Consider the following 19,230-nt stretch of genomic DNA (forward strand, 5'->3'; position numbering starts at 1 on the left):
CTAGCCCCTATATATATACACACACATTATGTCTATCTCGGTCTCTCTCCCTGTCTTTATATATATATATATATATGTATCTCTATATGGAATGAAATGCCAGGAGTGAGATACAGTTGAAACCAGTAAAATTCTGATTGTACCTATAGAATTGATAATCACATGAACATTCATTTATAACAGGAAGACGTCTATGCCATAATTACACAATTGAAAAAAGAAACAAAACATGTCAGCAAGAATCCACTTCAGTGTCATCTCAAATTCCAAGACAAGAACCTCACCAAAGCTGTGAAGTTTAATGTCAATGGTGTTTCACTAACCTCCTGCCACTTGCCAAGGAAAACAACAGAAGCCACAACTCTAGACATTTCCCTGAGCACGAAGAAGAAAGCGATCTGAACAGGCGTTCAGTCACAGCTGAAATGACATTTCCCAATGTGCAGGCCAAAGGGAAACTACACTGGTGTAAAACTCAGCAGACCATTTCACAGGGTAAACAGATCCTACTGCTATGGCACAGGGCCAGCATCACCACTTACCTTTTACTTATAGAATTAATTATTTTTTAGGACACAAGCAAATTTTAGCTTTAGTATTTCTTCTCACAGCAACAAAGCTGTATTCTTACAAGCATAATTCAATTTCCCTTTTGCTATTCTGATGTAATTTTTCAAACCTGGGTCAGAACACTAACAAACATGAGAAAACCCGCATGTCTATTTAAACTTATTTTGCTGTATCACATACAGCTTACTTCATCAAAAGTAGGATCAGCATTATATAAAGGCAACATAGTAAAATTAGTATAATCACCATCAAAACATGCTTTAGGTATTATAGAGAAACCAAGTAAGCAAACCACAGCTCTTGCAGACTCAAACAGCTTAAGTGAAATATAACTTCAGCAGCAGCAAAATGTTAAGCTGAATGCAGTGTTGAAAAGATGCATTAAAAAGTTCAGAGTGGGGTCAGAGTTTGCCATGTAAGTAAGGTAGCTGACGTCCTGACGTGTAGTAATGAAAGAAGCAAAACATCACATACGGAGAATATCATAAACCAGGTAATCTGTTACCCCCTCTGCAGACATTTCAGCCATCCAGAAGAGTGAGATATGTAATCGTGTGCAAGAGTTATGTTATTTATTAATGATAATCTCATTATTCTGTCCTAATTATTCTGCCATCTTTATGGAAATTATGACTGAATCTTAAGTATAGTGCATAAATCCCAAGCCTATAAAACTGTACATACTAACCACATTTACAGCAATCCAATTATTGTTAGCATAGGAAACTGAGCATTTGTTTCATTTTTGTTTAAGGAGCAGGTCCGTCATTTCTCACTGTTTCTGAAGACATAGGCAGTGGTATAAAAACCACAGTTATCTCTTTCAATGTGCTGTTATGGAAACTATCTACAAATGCTGGCAATTCAAAGGAGAAGAGAGAGAAAACTGGTAATAAAGCTTTCAAATATCATGGTAAAATTTGATCATCTATGAATAGAACATTGCACACTTATTCTTGTAAATATGTCTGTATCTTCCTGCTCATTTAAGTTCATTTTCTTTATTTCAGTTTAAGCTATCTTTTTTTTTTTTTACTGTTTTTAAGTGTGGCATTTTTTATTGAATTGATGGTATCTGTATCTAAATAACTACATCTAAAATTACACATATCCCATGAATGTTGATCTCTTTCAAGAAATTCCTTGCCACACATAAAAGGGAAAGATTTGCTTGCCGCGATTCCACCAAATTGCACCAGCAGGAAAATCTGGCCTTTAATATTTTGGAAAACATTGCATCTTACAGCAGTTTATTACTGTAATGTTGTGGGTAATAAACGGGAATTCATTATTCTTTCACATGCACTAAATATGCTTGCACAATACCTTTGTACTGATGATATTAAAGCCATTACAGACATTCATGACTTCAGATCCTAAAGCTTTCTAGCAAGCAGGTGACTGTTATTAGCAACATAGAACTGGAAAACTGAAACACAGGTAAATAAATGACTTGCCCAAAGTCTTGCTGCTGCTGAGTTATGTAGAGATTACTATTATCTGGAGACTGTTGTGGTGATGTCAATTTGAACAGTCTATCCAAAGCCTCAGTGTCACAGCAGTGCACCAGACAGCCAGCCAGGAGGTGCAGGCTGCTCTGGATTGCCCACCAGAGGAGGCTGCCTTAGCTTGCAGCTCCAAACCTTTCTCTGGAAGAGCTTAGTGCTCTCCACTGACTAAAGAGAAACTAGTCTCAGTAGACCAAATGCTGACTAAATTTAATCATTAGACTAAATGTGACCGCCCATACAATTCCTCTGTGCCTTTTATACTTGTATTCATTTGGATAATAAAATCTTCAAAGCAGATTCTGTCTCCAAGCTGTCCTGTAAAAATATATGGCTGCTTGTACATGGATTACTTATCAGCAAGAACTGAAACTAGGATCTTCTGTTTCCAGAACAGAGGCATTTAATATCAAAACAGAAGAAGTAATATCCTTCACTCTGAGGGCACCAAGAAGATGTTTCTATCAAAGCCAGGCTACACTATGTGTCTACTATGTCAACACATTGGTATTTCTCTGATGTTAGAATAGATGCCAGGTAGTAATTGCGTTCTGGGTGTGAACTGGTTCACCTATTCATGCTGCCTATTACAAATACTCTGGTCTCTCTTGCCTGTGAACATACAAAAGCATACATTCTACACACAGTGGAAAGCTGTGGAAGTGAGGCAGGACTCGGGAGCCTCTAGCCGTCTCTAGCCACTGTGGAGATCCTAGAAGCTATAGACAGGATTCTCACAGTGCTGGAATAAAATAAGTTTGAAATGTGGGCCAACCAAACAGGAACAGAAGTGGGACAGCGGACTGGTCACTAAAGTGATTTATAAACAACTGTCGCTATAGACTAACAGTTCCCACTGAGCTGTACTGCCACAGCACGATGGCTCCTCATGGCCTCTTCATTTACAGTATTCTTAAACTAAAAGCAAGCAGAAAAATGTACAACGCTGCAGTCACCACCTGATTTTCTGTTGCGAGGTTTTCTTCACTCAGCGACAGTAAGAACCGATGCAAACTTCCCTACAGTCTCTGATGCTTAGGAAATAGGGTTTGGGTTTTTGTCACGTCTGTATATGTAGCCCTGGAAATTGTACACTAGAGAGTTTCTTCAGAAAAAGCTGATCTTGAGATGTGGTTTCAATGCCTTTAGGAAATCTCTTCCTAGATTTTCTTCTCCTCTGCCCTTGCAAAATCTGTCCAGGTTTTACATTGGACCTACTGCAGCTTCAAAAGACCTACTGCTACCTGGAAGCAAAAGATCTGAAACTATTGTCACCTGAGACAGAATGCGAGGAGGTTTTTTCAGTACTGATAGAATTACCAGTGTTCACAGCTCCTGGATATTGTTTTATCCCTAACAGACCAATTTCCAGCATACTTGTAGTCTGAAAAGCAGATAAGCACCTTCCTTTCAATCACTATGCAGCCTGCAAATTTCCAAAAAGTGCATTGGGAATAAATGCACACACAGACCTTTCTTACACAAGCAGAAGTTGGAGCCCTCCATATGCTATTAGTGCAGTATGGTAACACAGCGAGTAAGAAGGCGCAATCTTTCTCTTTGCTCATACTTCCCTCCCTGCTAAAAATCGTAGAGTAGCACCAGGGCTGAATAGCTGCAAAAAAGCTTTCCCTCACTGTCAGAAGTGCTCAGATAATGGTGCTGTGTTAGGGCAGGGCTGAAAGTCCATAATGTCACTGCTATAGCTTCTGCATAAATGACTTCACACTCTGTCCTTCAGTAATTCCATGGGGATAGTAATGCCACAACTATTGCAGTCTTGGAAGGATTAAATCATCAGCATAAGAAGAACGCTCCAAAGATAAAAATAGGCTTAAGAACTCCTAAGAAAGGATTTTTAATTTTAAGCTCAAATCTCATCCCATTATGAAACAGAATCAAATATCCTTTCAGTGCTGTGACCAAAAAAGAGATGCCAAAACAAAGCAATACATTACCTTGCCCAATTGCAGATGAAGCTACCGTTCCCCCTCCAAAAAAGGGAAGTGGCTTAAAACATTTTACTATACATCCCTCCTTTAATTTATCATAATTGCAGTTCTATACATATCTGTAATTCTATAAATTCTTCTGCACGCCCAAAACTCTCAGGAAGGGGGTGTTTCTGTTACATTTCTGGCCCAATCCATAAAAGTGAAAGCAGAAATCTTACATGAAAACACGTTTGTTCATGTTTGGCCACTGAGTCTAAACATGATGCAGATCCCCAGAGATAAATCTGTGATAAGTTAAAACTCACTTTTTGCATTCAAAGCAAAGTAACTGAGAGCCTCAGTTTTCTCAGACTAATAAATTTTTCAGATCACGGTAATTAATTCCCATGGGAAAACCTGATACTTTAGGTACACTGCGTGACTCAGAAGTGATCACCAAGACTGGCAATAACCCTGCCCACATGAAGACATACCTGTCCCAAGAACCCGCATTTATTTCATTTACCTCACAACAGGAAAAAATTATACAGTACCTCTCACTCGTCATATTTTCAGTTCTTAAAATTTCCCCTTAGTATTTGGCAGCGGAACTCTTAAGGATAAGGGCCTTAAGACTTCATTCTTCACAAATGCTGAGTATCTAAAATCCTGTGAACGTCAACAGGGACTGACTAGGCTCAGTACCTCTGCAAATTAGAGCTAAAGTAGAAAAAACGTCTTAATAACCTCCTAATGGACGGATGAAAACCATAGTTTCAGCAATCAAGAAGGCAGAAAGCTGGGCTCTTTTCCCCTTATAACACAGAAATAATTGACATCTGGAAACTATAACTAGAGGTGCAAGGAAGAGGCATAGATTTGTATTTCAACTCCATTTGAGTGAAGTGGACAAAAGAAGCTCCCTGGAAGGGCAAAGCAGAAAAATACCTCTCTCAAAATAAGGAAGAAATATTTCCTCCTGACAATGCATTAAAGTTTACCTGAAACAGGAATGTATCTTTTACTTTTCTGTTTCCCATAGCAAGGGAGGGGGCTGGCACCCCTTCAGGGGAATGTCTTCCCACAACCCACCCCTCTGCACTCACACTTTGCAATTCGGTAGGAAACATCTTCCATCCCTTTGGCTCCCAAAACAAATGTCAGTTCCTCTGTCCTGTTTACAAACACCTCCCTTGCCAGAGTCACTATTTGTGCGGTTGTGAAACACACTGATTTCTCAGGTTTACCTTGACTCAGCTCAAGAAATATCAGACTGGATTAGTGGTAAAGCAAAGCACAAGATCGTCTAAGAGATGTCTTTTTTTTTTTTTTTGGTTATAAAATAAACATCAGACGCAATTCTAATATTAGCTTAAAATGGACTGCATCTCTATTTGTTTACTTACTCCTACTCAGAATTTCTTAAGACAGGTTCCAGCTGCTTCAGTTGAGGGTTTAGCTTTAAAGTAACATCTTATTTTCCAAGTTTTGCCCTCAGTTTTTACAACCTCTGTATTCACATACGGCTGCTACCGTCCACTACAATCAAGTTTGAGCTAATGTGCTTTTAAGGATTTTACTTGAAATCAAGGCATTTCAGTACTTAGCCACGGAAGCCCCTTTCTGAATTCATGCCCAGCTAGTTAGGAGTGACTGAATATCAGCTATGCAAATACGACTGATGGTTTTTCCAATAGCTGGGTTTAATAAATATTTCCCCTACCTTCTTAGCCCACCTACCTGTCAGCTGCCCCACATCTATGCTAGGCTGTTCCTGCTATGAGGGATTATCCCCATATTCATATGAATTATTAGAAAAGACACCAGTTCTATATATATTCTCTAAAACCTCTGATCTCGGGAGGTGTTAAACATTTCTACAGGTATTCCATATGATATATATTGATAAGGATGTTTTGGACATGCTTATACAAGCACACTTTTCTTATTACTTCAATCCTGATCTTAGCTTTGTCAATGGCTTTCCCGAACCATACTTTTTGAACCAGATGCAGGTGGCAGAAACAAATGTTTTAAATACAGTACATTGTGTGGATTTCAGCCCTGGAAAGGAATACTGAAGTTAGGATGGTCTGATCTGCTGCAGCTGTGAGAGACACAGAACAGCAGTGTCTCCTACAGCCTGGCAGAGGCTGAAGAGTCCCCTCAGTCTCCATTCTAGGGTTGCTCATAGCATTTAAGCCAGAAAGCTTCAGCTCCATAGCATCAGCTGTTTCCATCTGAGACAAAAAGGAGTAACTTCAAGGAAGCAGAGCATGCGGTTGTTTCTGCACTGATTAGCACTGGCCTAAGGTACAGTCCACACTTTGCAAAAGTTATTTGCTCCTTACAGAGCACAACTGATACGCTCTATAGCCCAGAGCTACTGTCGAGTCCTTTTTGACACATCTCTGCCAATGAACACAATCTTCCTCTTTACTACTTTCAACACCGAACCCTGAACATACCTCCATCCCTTTCATAGGCGGGAAAACAACAACACAGCAAACACAAAACGAAGATACTGCTTTTCAGATGTATTTGGGCTGCTCAGCACATGAACTGAGAGAATAAACTAGAAAATCTCCAGCTGCACCACGAGATGGTGCTCAGCCCCCTCTGTAACAAGCACACGAAGTACCACCAGAGATGGGAAAGTTTGCTTGAACACACCCAATGTGAGCACACACAGACAGTTGGGCTCATAAATGATTCTCTCTATGCAACCCTGCTGGGTACAGCATTCCCTCTAAAATACCGCTGTGCTGCTGGAGGAGTCACCCGGCCAGTGAAAAATTGCAAAAAATATCACCTAGTGAGTCTGCTGAGCTGGAAACTCCAAATCTACCACACTTGTGGCAAAAATCTTGAAGTTTGGATAATCTTTTCAGTTCATTCAGGAAAATAAGCTCCATGAAAACTGAGGGGGGGGGGAGAAAAAGAAAAATGTCCTGCATTTTCATATAGTTTTCATGCTGCTCCCTCTGCTCTGTTGCATTTTAATATGCTTGAAATAAATTGAAGTGTGACCGGTGAGAGAAATATTATAAACTTTGATTACAATGAGAACTAATCAATTTTATTGGCGCTGCTTTCAATGGCAATGATGATTTAGGAAGAAAGTTTCCCTCAATCTAAAATTATCCTAAGCAGCAAAATGTCATAATATAATAAACTAGAAGCAACAAACTTTCATTCTTTCTGGTATAACAAAACATGGAAGTAAATGAGGCTAATTTTCTCCCCATCACACAAAAAAAAAAAGAAAAAAAGAAAAAAAAAGAAAAAAAGGGCAGTGATATTACCCACAGTTGTGGCATCAAGTATTTTGGCAATTCTAGGACTGTGATCAGTATTTTCATGAGAGAGACCAAGGCTGTGGCGGAATAGGCTATGTAATTGGGGTGTATGCAATTACTGTTAACACTATAATGGTAACTACCAGTATGTGATTTGGCCAACTGTGTACTGACCTCCAAAAATCTCAGTAGTCATCTACAAATGTGCTTCTTTACTTCCTTTTCTGTATTGAAGTTGAATCAGAGTTGCTACGTGATATTTGATGGCATCTTCCACAGTATAACTGGCTACATTTTCGCAGCAATGAATATTTAATTTGTAACAGCCCTTACAAACTCCTGCCTTCATTCACTATCCTGCTGAGAAATCTCACCTTACAAGCCTACAAGGAAAAAAACCCTCTCACAGTTCTACAGCTCTTTCAGGAAGCTTCTCTGCCATTGAAACACTTTTATATTATTTCTGCTTTTAAAAAGGAATGATGACACTCCAGCAGCATTTGCACCTGCTATTTTTCCTGTTGCACTGAAGGTGCAAACTCACTTTATTCAAATTAGACCCTGCACCATTATAAGCTCTGCAAGACGCACAGATCTTCGACTGCACACACCAACCGGAATGGAGGGAATCCATTCAAATCTAGAACCCTTCGCACACACGCAAAAGGACTTGGGTTTTGGGACAATGAAATATCAAACATATGCCATCTTCCCCAACTCAGCTACGAAAAGTTTGTGGGTTTGCATGCAGCAGAACAATTTGGCAAATACTGTCCCTCCTCTCGAAGCTAAGAGCTAAACTCCGAGAATTCAAGAGGAGCACCATGTTAGATAGAAGACCTGAATTTTGTTTAAATGCTTGAATGCTGTAAGAATATTTTTCACTAGGCAGTTCCGAAGATGCTAACAGCTTGGTGAAGGTGGGAACAGCTTGCAACCTGAAAGCTGCTAATGTGAGTCAAAAGCAATACCAGCTACATTTCTTCTTTTCCCTACCAGTTCAAAACAGTAGGCCGAATAATTTCAAATAAGCTTCCCCTACAAAAAAGGGGAATAGAAAACACCCTAATCCAAATGATGTCAGCATGACAACAGTTTCTTAATACACAATCAAACCCTTACCTGAACCTACTCTTGCATTAACAGTTAATTAACATAATAACCTCCCTGTTTTGTTTCAAGCTTGTTGGTGATTCTCTACTTCAAATTCATGAGAAAATAAAAATAGTATGATATCCTTGGATGATTAAAACTGTACCTGGTGATTTGACCTCCAGTTCACGATCAGGCCTGAATACTGTGAAATCCACCAAGAGGAAAAAGCTATTTTTCCATAATGAAGTGTGCACACATGACTGTTTAATATAGCAACCACTGAAGTGACACGAATCAAAAAGATATTTAACTGGGAAAATGACTTGAGAAATTCTCTCAGGCTTTCTGACTTTTCACATTCAGAATGAAAATGTTCAGCATATTGCATTTTCCACTAGCTAGAAATGGTTTATGATGATATAAAAAAATCTTCACCACTGATGAAACACATCTGTGGTGTATCGGCCAGGTTGCTTGTGATGTCAAGTCTTCCCATGCACTATATTCCCTTTGCACAAGACAAGCAAGAAGACAACAACTGTTTCCTTGGCTCTGAAACCCCAAGAATCAGCTTTTCTTGAGAGGAGTAGAAGATAAGCAATTAGAAGAGACGACATCACCGCTGAAAGTTTTGCTAAGGGCAAGTTTCCAGAGATGCAGCCACAACGCGAGCTTGCCATATGCACCATATACCAGCGTGCACCAGCTTGACCAAGCGAGACTCTCTCTGGGAGAAGAAGGGTTCTTGTTCTCTCGCACTCATTCTGTCCCTGCACAAAGAGTAAATATCTCTAAGGTGCTTCTTTCAGAGGCAGACTGCAAACCTGCAGCTCACCTTTCTACAGCTTATTTCAGAAAGGCCACAGTTCAAGCACAGAAGTAGTGAAGGATGTTTTTGAAGTGAACTTTTATCTTGCTCCTCAAGCACCTGCGTGCACTTGCCGTTCTTTGCTCCCTGAGAGAAATTTTCAAGCAGCAGTGACTTTTGCCAGACAAACCAGCCTTGCCGAGCAAAATACAGGCAATGTGGTGGGTCATGGTGGCAGAAGGACTGTAGTTGTCACTGTTGAAATAGGTGGGTGGTGTGAAGACTCTTAAGCATGGAAAAAAGCTCCCAGCTGTGGAGAGGCAACTTCTCTCTGTCATTATCAACCCTCTCACTATTCATTTGTGGAAACAGTATCCAGTATTTACGTCCTAATGCAGTCATTGTTTGATTTTAAGACAGTCAACAGCCTGACATGTCTTAATCCTAGAACAACACATTTAGTACTGCTACACAGCTCCTTGATATTACCACTCACAGAGCAAGTTTCCTCAAACTTATTGCATTGTATAGAAAAAGAAAAACCAAGAAATGGAAGAAGAAACGACCAAATGCATGATGCCTGGACACCCAAGGTGACGCTGCTTCAGTTTACTTTTGGCCTTCTATTTCACTGTAAAGGCAGCAAAAGCATTGCCTTTTTAAGCCCTATAGCATGATGTCCACAAACTTTGAAGGCTCTAGTTGCTTCCTGAGTGTACTGGATATGGCTGGGAGGGAGTTAATTTTCTCCATAGCAACCCACATGGTGCTATGTTTTGTATTTGTGCGCGAAACAGCATTGATAACACATAGGCTGGGGGAGAGTGAGCGAGCAGCTGTACAGTGCTTAGCCACCTACAGGGGTTAAGCCAAAACACTGAGTGCAAGTGATGACACCTGAGCTGAAAGAAACACAAATCAATTTATACAAAGAAAGTGGCCAAAATAATGAACTGAGAAGGCTACAAGTTTTTCTGTCATAGCCATTATTTTTTTTTTTCCCCACCAGGCATCCTGGCTGAGATCCTCCAAACATTGCAACAGGAAAGGAAGCAAGACATCCTGTTTTCCTCAGACATGAGAAAGGAAGCTTGTATTATAACAACTGGTGGATAAGAGAAAAATATTGCTGACCAGCAACTAGTTAATTCAACGTATCATGAAAACAAAACCCAGCATCACATGACTTCAAAAGTTCTTCCTAGGTCACTCCAAGGTTTACCTGCAGCATCTTTCACCACCACAGAAGAAAAAGAAAAATAGTTAAAGAACACACCAACCTTCTCATATTCCATAATCTTTTTTATAGCACCGAGAATCCCAATATTTAATTGAAATTTCTAACAGTGACTGACAGGGTGACTGATACGGTTGTTTTGACTCTCCCCCCCCTTCACAACAGTTCTCATTTTTAGTTATAATTCCACAGAAGGGGTCAGAGGCTACACAACTTGAAAATTCTGTATATAAAAACATACAGTACAAAGACAACCTTTCAAGAAGTGGCACAGAGTCAAGAAAAGCTGCTGGGGAGGGAATGATAGCCAGTAAACCGGCATAGCTGTTTTCCAAAAGCAGGTCATTGATTCCTGACAAATGACTGCTGAGTTTCCAAGGTTAGTTTTCTTTCCCATTAGATCCCACCGCAGTAATTTAGTTAAAAATAACGCAGAATGCGTTCTGCCAAGCTCTGCTCTCAACAGCACTATCTCTTCAAACTGATGACCTTGGAAGACCTGCTGAAGTCTCTCCCTGAGCACTAGAACAGAAAAGTCAAAATTGAGACTTTCAAAGGATGTGACAGTTTTATCTGGAAGACGAAGGCTAACTGCTGCTAACTAAGAGCTGGGGCTAGGCTGAAGTCTAGTAAACATGGACTTGCATTTGGAGCCCAGATTTACGGCCCCTGAAGTATTCTGGGATGCAGGGACCGTGTGATACCACAAACTGCAGTTTAGGATTGCAGAAATTAATTAATTATGTCACAGCAAAACCTTAATCTTCATGGCACTGTCTGGATGAGGAGGATTAAAGACACTATGAAAAGCTTTTACTCATTACACCCAGTGTTCTGCACCCAATAATGCAAATCACTAGAGCCTCTTTACCAGTCACTCCTTATCCAGTATCTTTTGAGCTTTAAGGCTCACTGATTTGGCCTTAAATTTACTGATAAGGTAGCACCCAACATAACAAGCAGTGCATGTGCTGATTAGTGTTTGCTTTTCTTTTTCAACTACTCAAAGTCTCATTAGAGATGTTCTCTCTGGGTTGTTCTCAGACAAAATTAATCACATATAAAATATTCACTTCCTCCTAGACCCTAAAGCATGAGTTCCCAGTTTCGTGCCAATTTTCTTTGAATAAAAGAACAAAGCGGATGTTCTAGCAACTAATTACAGAATCTAATCTACAGAAGACGTACTGTCTAGACAGCAGTGAAGCAGAGCAGCTTCTCATATGTGCTTCACCTTTTGCTTCTCCCCAAGATGGAAGATGTCCTCATGGAAACCAGCCCCAAAGGGTCTTGTCCTCTCCATTGCAACTGGTAACTGCATGGACTTTGTTACTACCTTTTTAAAATAAGCTCAGGATCACTATGCCACTTTGTAGGGGTACCAAGCAACCTCTGAATTGAGAGTTTAAGCCAAGAGGTTTTTTCCCACTGGGACTTAGACTGGACTTGAATCAAGCAAGCCTGAGACAAAATACCTAACTTTGTAGTAGCTGCCCCAGGAAAGGGGAATTTGTTGGCTTCTGTGATAAAGCTCACCGTCACACTCACAAAGGAGCTCACAGAGACAACAGTAGGAGGGGAAGCCCAAATAATATCTTATTGGGTTACATGCAGGCCCGTCACAAGGGGACGTGAGGGCCATTAGAGTTCCACTCTGCACAAGCCCAGAGGAGCACGGGGCACAGTGGCAGTGGGAACACAAATCAAGGATTCCTCAGGAATGAACTGACACCTTGTCTGGGCCTCTCCCAGAGCTGTCCCAGCAGAGCCATTAGCCCCAGTGTCCAAGCATGAAACTCAACACCGTAAGTCATCTGTAGCAGCTCTTGAGATGACCTTTTGGACTAAGGGGGTTGCTGCCTAGGATGGGACATACGTGATGCAGGGGAAAAGCAGTTTAGGATCAGACAGACTTAGTATGGGATGTTTAGGGGAGAAGCCTAAGGCAGGAAAAGGGAGGAATTTAGGTGATTTGGGGAGGAAAAAGAATGGAAAAATAGAGGGGTAACAGGATAAAAAGGACTGGTCATGTGTAAATAGTGACTGGTCAGTACACTTGTCTGGCTGTACTCTGAGCCTGATCAGTGCAGTCCGTCCTGTCGTCTTCTTTAACTCCTTTATAACTCTTTCCCGGGTGAGGTCCCTCTGCATGGATGAGGGTCTACAGGGGTGTGAAGACAGCAACCAGAGTCAGACTATGGGTCAGAGGGACCATATGTTTTGCTGCCAGAGACTGGAATGAGTGCGGGTCTGCAAGTAAATGTGTAATGACTAGCAAAGCACCTGCCAGGAATACATCTTCAACCTCTCAACCTAGGAACAGGGAGTGGCAGGAGCCTCACCTCTCTCAGGCCGTTGGATCCAGCATGGTATGCTTTCCTCTTACAGAGTTCTTGGTTTACCATCTGACAAAAAACCCGGACAACTGCTGTTTCATCACCTGACAAGAGGAAAAGTCTTCGAAAAGCAGGCTTGCTCCCTTCCTTTCTTCTGCATTGCTGTGCAGCAGCAGCATGAGGCCAGACCAGCACCCTGAGTCTGAGAATGCGCAAAGGTGGGACCGTTCTCAGCTAGGCTGTACAGATGCTACAGACACCAGCTTTGCTTTCACCACTACAATATGCCATACCAATGACTCATCACTTTTCAGGCTGCGTAAGCATTCATTTCTTTCTGATTATGTTTAAATGGAGTTAGGAGATATTAAGAGTCACAAATATGTTGTGTATGTTTAATCACACCTCTTCACTTTTCAAATAATGTTTTCATGTTAGAGTACTATTAAGCTTTTATTAAAATGACAGCAACATCACTAGGAATCAGATAAGTGCACTTGGTTTTACAACATTTTGATTAGATTAGCACGGCTTCCTATTTGCTTATGATGATAGAGAAAAAAGAAACTTTAAACCTTTCACAGAGAGTTACACATCATAGGTTCGTATTTTATGCTGTTACAGTGGCACTTACTAAAACAAAACATTAACGTTGCATTGAATTAAGGCACTAAATACAGTAAGCATGGCAACTGAGAAGGGAGAATCAATCTCATATTCTAGCTGTCTTCTACTGCTAGAAGTAGACTGGTCAAAGACCAGTCCAAAATTAATTGGATCTGAAACAACTTGCTAACCATGGGGCCTCATAGAGACACAGGATCAACTAGTAGTGATTGGACTGTGATTTTTCATCCTCTTCCACTTTTGCTTTTAGCAACACGTAAAAGAGGAGGATCACAGTTTGCTGAGGCTTCACAAGTCACATGAAAATAGGTTAACAGCTTGTCTGGCATGCTTTAGTGAGAAGAAGAGGCCTCATTATGAAACAACAGGCAATAAGACAGAAGTTTTCGCTTTCCCAACGGCACCTACTTTTGGAAGATCAAACCCCCCCCCTAAAGGTACTATCAAACAATGTGACTGTGACCACTGACAGACCACATAAAAGGCTTGGGAGAAGGAGAGAGAATTATGCCAAAATAAGTAATACAAGCAGTATCCTAGAAAGAACAAAAAGTGAAGACACCTCCAAAAGCTAGTAAATCTGCAGCACACACAGCCCTGTCCTCCACACTTAATATTGGGTAGAACGCTGAAAACTGTCCCAATCTGGACTGATATGAAGTGGGGTCACTGAAAAGGGAATATGGAAATTAAGGACTAGATACCTTTGAAAAAAATGAAGAAAAATCAGAGCACAAGATATTATGACACAAACTATAAAACTACCACAACTTCAACTTTCTTTAAAATTAACTATGTATTTCAAGAAACAGTTTACAGGAGATGGACCAAAGAGCTACCCTTCTTTAGGAAATACTATTTAAAACCTCAAAATATACGTATACAAAAATACAAGGGTATTTAAACTATACCTATTTTCCCCATAAATCCAGCCAACAAAATTGTGCTATCTGTTATGTCTGCATCATATTGAGGAATCATTCAATGCCCCTTCACACAGCGTACTTTGGGATCTTGATCCTGCTTTTGATTGGGCTGAATTTACACTCAGAGGAAAAGATGTAACCACGCAGTTACATCTGTGTAAGCAACAGTACTGTTGGGTCCCTCTAAATTCAAACTCCATCAGTGTGCAGAAACATAAGATCAGTTTAGGTATCTTCAAGAGTGAAAGGAGAGGATAAGATGAGTATTAAAATAAATACCGAGAAAGTAAAAAATTGTTCCTCTTCTAGGAAATGATGTTAGTCTTCCTTTTCAGAACTGTGAGATATGACAGTGATGAGAAACACAGAGAGGGTAAGAAGAAATGAAGTGATGGAAAACAGTACTTTGCATCAGGTATGCGACAACCCAAAGATATGCAAGTAAAAAAAGCCCTCAATCCTTTCAATGAAAATTAAGAGCGGCTATATTGAAAATTAAATGCTTACCTGGGACAATACACTAGACTCCTCTCAAATAGCATGAGGTGTGGTAGGCTCTTTAACCTACACATTCCACAAGACCACAAAAGTACAGCTCTGTTTACCTTTAAAACCATGCACCAGGTTCCTTCTATTCAGTTGGCAATGATGACTGCTTGACCTGAAACTCTTCAACTGATTGGGAATCCCATTTGTCAAGTTACTTTAAAACACTTGTGCTCATTTCAACAGAGCCTGGCAGACCCATCTGTATGTGGATAACTCCCTCTGCACAAGTAAATGTCAGTGTGCCTGCAAGAATGGCTACAGGGATATTTGGTCTGCTCCTGCCTAAACATGTTCTATTCGTGCAAGAGTATACAGCTTTTCATCAACCAGTTCCCAGCAAGTTCCCTTCTAGAAAGCAGGACAGTCAACCCAAGTCATTGCAACAGGCAGCAACAAAAAACGGTGTTGGAGGGAGTAGGAGTAGATTTGTTCATTTTCAGGAAAGTATCATAAAAAATAAACTAGGAAAATCTAAAGTGTTTTAAAATAAATAAATGCAAACCTTCAGAGGAAGACTGTATTTAAAAATGCAACAGGCTCAACTATTAAAAATGCATGGAAACAAAATGATTCAAGATGTTTTGATGCTTATGGGGAAACTAACAAAAGCACTGAATTCAGACTGTCTTCCCACTGCTCTGATTATAGGATTCTCTTTTCCCTCTTTTTCTTTTTTGAATGTTTCTCCCGATTACTGCTAGATTTTGATTTGCATGAAAACCAGACCATTGCTCCTTGCTACTAAAGCTGATTTTCCACCTGACGATAGTCTTCCATAGCTAAGCCTTTAACAGCCAGCTGTCATGAAAAGCTGAAGATAATGACAAAAACATCAGACTGTTGTCCAGTACCAGAGGAACTGCTACGGATACTCAGATGACACGCATCAACAAGAACTATGGTGCAACCGTTTTGATAGAGTTACAGGCAGTAAGAGTATATGAACTCTTACGAAGCAAAAGATCCTATTTTTATGCAAATGTCCTCAGCGTTGCTGAGTAAAAACTGTCAATCTCAGTTAGCAGAGATTCAAGACACTTTTTCCAATTACCCACTCTATCTTGAAATACAGCAAATGCAGTGTTAAAACTTTGAAGAGCAAAAGGAATTCAACAAGAGCTGTCAAGCTTTGAGTCGTACAGGACTAATCCCACGTAGCCCTGCAATAGGAGTGCAGAAGGCTGCTGCTCTCAATGTTGTGAACTCATGATCAAGCTCCGACAGCATACCAGGGCTCACAGCTGGAATAATCACACATCAGCCAATGCTTTGGCTTGTCCCTGGCTACAGGCTCCCAGGGACCCCTTCCCAAGACCAAGAAACTAATTGCTTCCACTTCCCTGCAAAGTAAGATCTCAACCACCTGGCAGTGACCAGGAGGGAAAGCTGATCTATTATCTGCTTATGTGCGTATTTTTTTTTTTCTATTTGCAGCCACAGAGAACCTTTTAAATTTCGCAAATATTGTACACAGGGAAAAAACCAAACAACTGCTGTCTGTGCTCTAACACTACAAATCTACGCTTAGTCCAAAACTATGTCAAAGCTGTTAAATAAACTGCTTTAGAATAAGATTTTCTTGGTGCTGCTACTATTGGCTCTGCTACTTGAAAGCTCTATGTTTGCTTTTGGGGCTGCAACACACTTCTTTCTACCTTCCTGCTAGCTTGGATGGGGCTCACTGGTGAGCAAAAAGACCACGGCCTGTAGAAAACACATGGACCATCCTTGCCTTTTCATCCTTTGTAGCATTTCCAAAATGATGTTTAGCCTTCCATAAATCTTTCCGCATTAACACAGAAGATCTGCCAGTTCAGGAATCCGTTTTCAAGTAACATAAGCCTCAAAGCACACTTGAGAGTTAAACAGGTCCATTCTTTGGGAAGTGCTTTTTACTTTGAGGACTACATCAACTTCATGCAGCTCTTTGAAGTAGAACAGAAAAGATTTTTGTTTGTTCAATCAGTCTAGAATTGGATATGATCTTTCACTATTATTTTTCACAAAGATTTTATAAGTCATCTTCCCTACTTTTACAGACTGAAAGGGATCTTCAGTGACCCAAAGATTCATCTGGAATTTATTATAGAAACCTAAGAGTGGTAAATGCTATACAAAAGGTTATCACATAACTCTGATAATACACTCAAAATCTAAGATCTAATTTTTCCTTCTTCTATACACAAATAAAAATGGCTTTGAATAAATATCAGGTTAAGTTGTCACCATTCTGAAATAAATTGCGAGTCTGAGGTGGGTTTAGTTTATTTTGTTTTTTAAATGTGCATGCCTTTTTTTGTAGTGGAGAAGTGCATACAGTACCTGTTGTTACTCTTACGTGGTTCTTTAAACGTTTTCATAAAGACAACAGGTTACTAGTGAAACATAATATCAGCTCATCAGGTTCCTCAGGTGCTCTTCTGCAAAGCTATGAAATAACAGTTCATCTCCTCCTTGGAGAAACCTAACACAAAATTTTCACATACAATCACCGTAAGGTCTTCCCTCCTCCCCCACAGCTTCGTATCCCACCCAACCCTTCAATTTCAGAAGACTTTTTTTAAAAGAAAAGAAAAAAAAAAGCAAATAAAAGAAAAACAGCTTATAAAACAGCAAAGAAAATAAAGTTATTTTAATATATATAGAAAGAGAACAAAATGAAACTTGAGGGAAAACTTACTGGCGTTACAGTTTATCCTGATACAGTCTAGATGGGGAAAAATAAATGAAAGATGAAATTGCATCCTTCAAGGTAACAGCTGCAGACATCCAAAAACAATCAGTCCACCCTTCCGGGGACAGACACACGCAAAGAGATGTGGCCATTTTATACTTATATACAGTCTGAACAAGTTCAGGTGTGGGTGTATATGTACAGTATATTCTACATAAATACCTGTTACATAAATATATATATATACACACTTATATATATACACATATGTATAGAGAGATATACCAATATACATATATATCCACATGTTGACGCAGAAAGCTATTTTCTTTTTATAGAAACGTATGCATCTAAGAGTATCTTCTACTCCAGACCATGAACTGATGTGAATTACAATAAAAAAATTGACAATTAAGACACAAAAATTCTCCCTCAAAATGCAAGTCATACTCCAGTGTCATTTCACTTTTTAAAAACCTTTAGCAATTTCTCTGAGAAGCTTGAAGCTCAAAGTCAACCTTTACACTTGGTTTCTTTTGAATTAATTCGTATTGTTATTGCATAAATACACCATCTGTCCAACATAGAATACCTGTAAAATCAGCCTATGAGATTTGCTGGTGCAATATTTAACCCTTTCCAGCTCTCCCAAAGACAGACCCTCTTCTCATTCCCCCAGTGGCAGCCCAGAACACTTAAAATGTGCACAGACACATTTGACACTGTCCATTCAGGCGAGGAAAGGGTTAATATACTGCCCAGTTGTGTCCTATCATAAAATGGCCACTTGCAAACAGCTAACCGCACGAACGCCCAGCCCAGATTTCAGCTACTTCTGGAGGTTGGGAATACTTTTTTTTTCCCGCTTGGCAGGGGGAATGAGGATTTCTTTCAAAGGTCCCCAGACCTGCCAGCTCCTCAAAGCCCAATCTCGTCTTGCTGTCTGAACGCTAAGACTGAACGGGATGCTCGTAACGTTCAGGGAGAAGATGAAATAGGCAGAGAAGTGGCAGACCTGGGAACCTTTGCTGGCCCTGCTTCATTCACAGGTTACAGGCAAGGGAGGGACAAAGAGGGGTACATGGAAAGAAAAATAGAGTTATGCTTGTGGAATCTAATAAATGGTAACTGAGGAGCTGGAACAAAGAAAACATGTTGAGGTAGGGGAGCCTAAGCTAGAGGGCTTCTGAGCATTGCTTCTCTCATTTAACACACTGATGCTCAGCATATCTCATGATACAACCCATAAGAGGATCTTTCATTTATAAATGCCTACTTACAGTCTTGTGAACATCCATTACTGTGGTGTCTGACACGGGTGAGAGCTACCGTATCAGTGCTATTACGTATCTTGGGCCGTGCCGACCTTCTCTCAGGAAATCAAGGCCAGGAATAATAGCACCATGCTACTGGACACCCTGTCTGGATAACTAAAGCTTTTGACCAGCAGGGACGGTCGTATTTATTACAGAGATATGGCCCAGCAAGAGAGATTATACAGAATGGCAAAGAAGTATAATGTAGTTTGCTGCTTAACTGGACCAATTTTATGTTTACTCAGACAGATGCAGGAAAATTATTTCAGCAGCTGAAACTAAATGCAGCTCTTAAAAAATGAAGGAGGGGAAAGAATAAGAGTCTATAAATAAAGAGCCACCATGAGCAGG

At 40.2% G+C, this 19,230-nt stretch overlaps 1 protein-coding gene across 28 annotated transcripts in view; it reads right to left on the reverse strand.

The window, feature by feature from the left end:
- Positions 1-19,230, reverse strand: part of NRXN3 (neurexin 3) — a 1,025,535-nt gene that overhangs the window by 646,832 nt on the left and 359,473 nt on the right. For 22 of the 28 annotated variants that reach the window (XR_010071082.1, XR_010071083.1, XM_063335020.1 and 19 more), the window contains one exon: positions 17,570-17,596. The exons of the other annotated variants lie outside the window; for them this stretch is intronic. Coding sequence is in view for 20 of the 22 variants with exons in the window: in XM_063335020.1 (XP_063191090.1) it covers positions 17,570-17,596 (27 nt within the window). In the remaining 2 variants the exon portion in view is untranslated. The remainder of the gene's footprint in view (positions 1-17,569; positions 17,597-19,230) is intronic. 28 annotated transcript variants of the gene reach the window in all.

This window comes from Chroicocephalus ridibundus, chromosome 4, assembly GCF_963924245.1.
Source record: "Chroicocephalus ridibundus chromosome 4, bChrRid1.1, whole genome shotgun sequence".
NCBI lineage: Eukaryota > Metazoa > Chordata > Aves > Charadriiformes > Laridae > Chroicocephalus > Chroicocephalus ridibundus.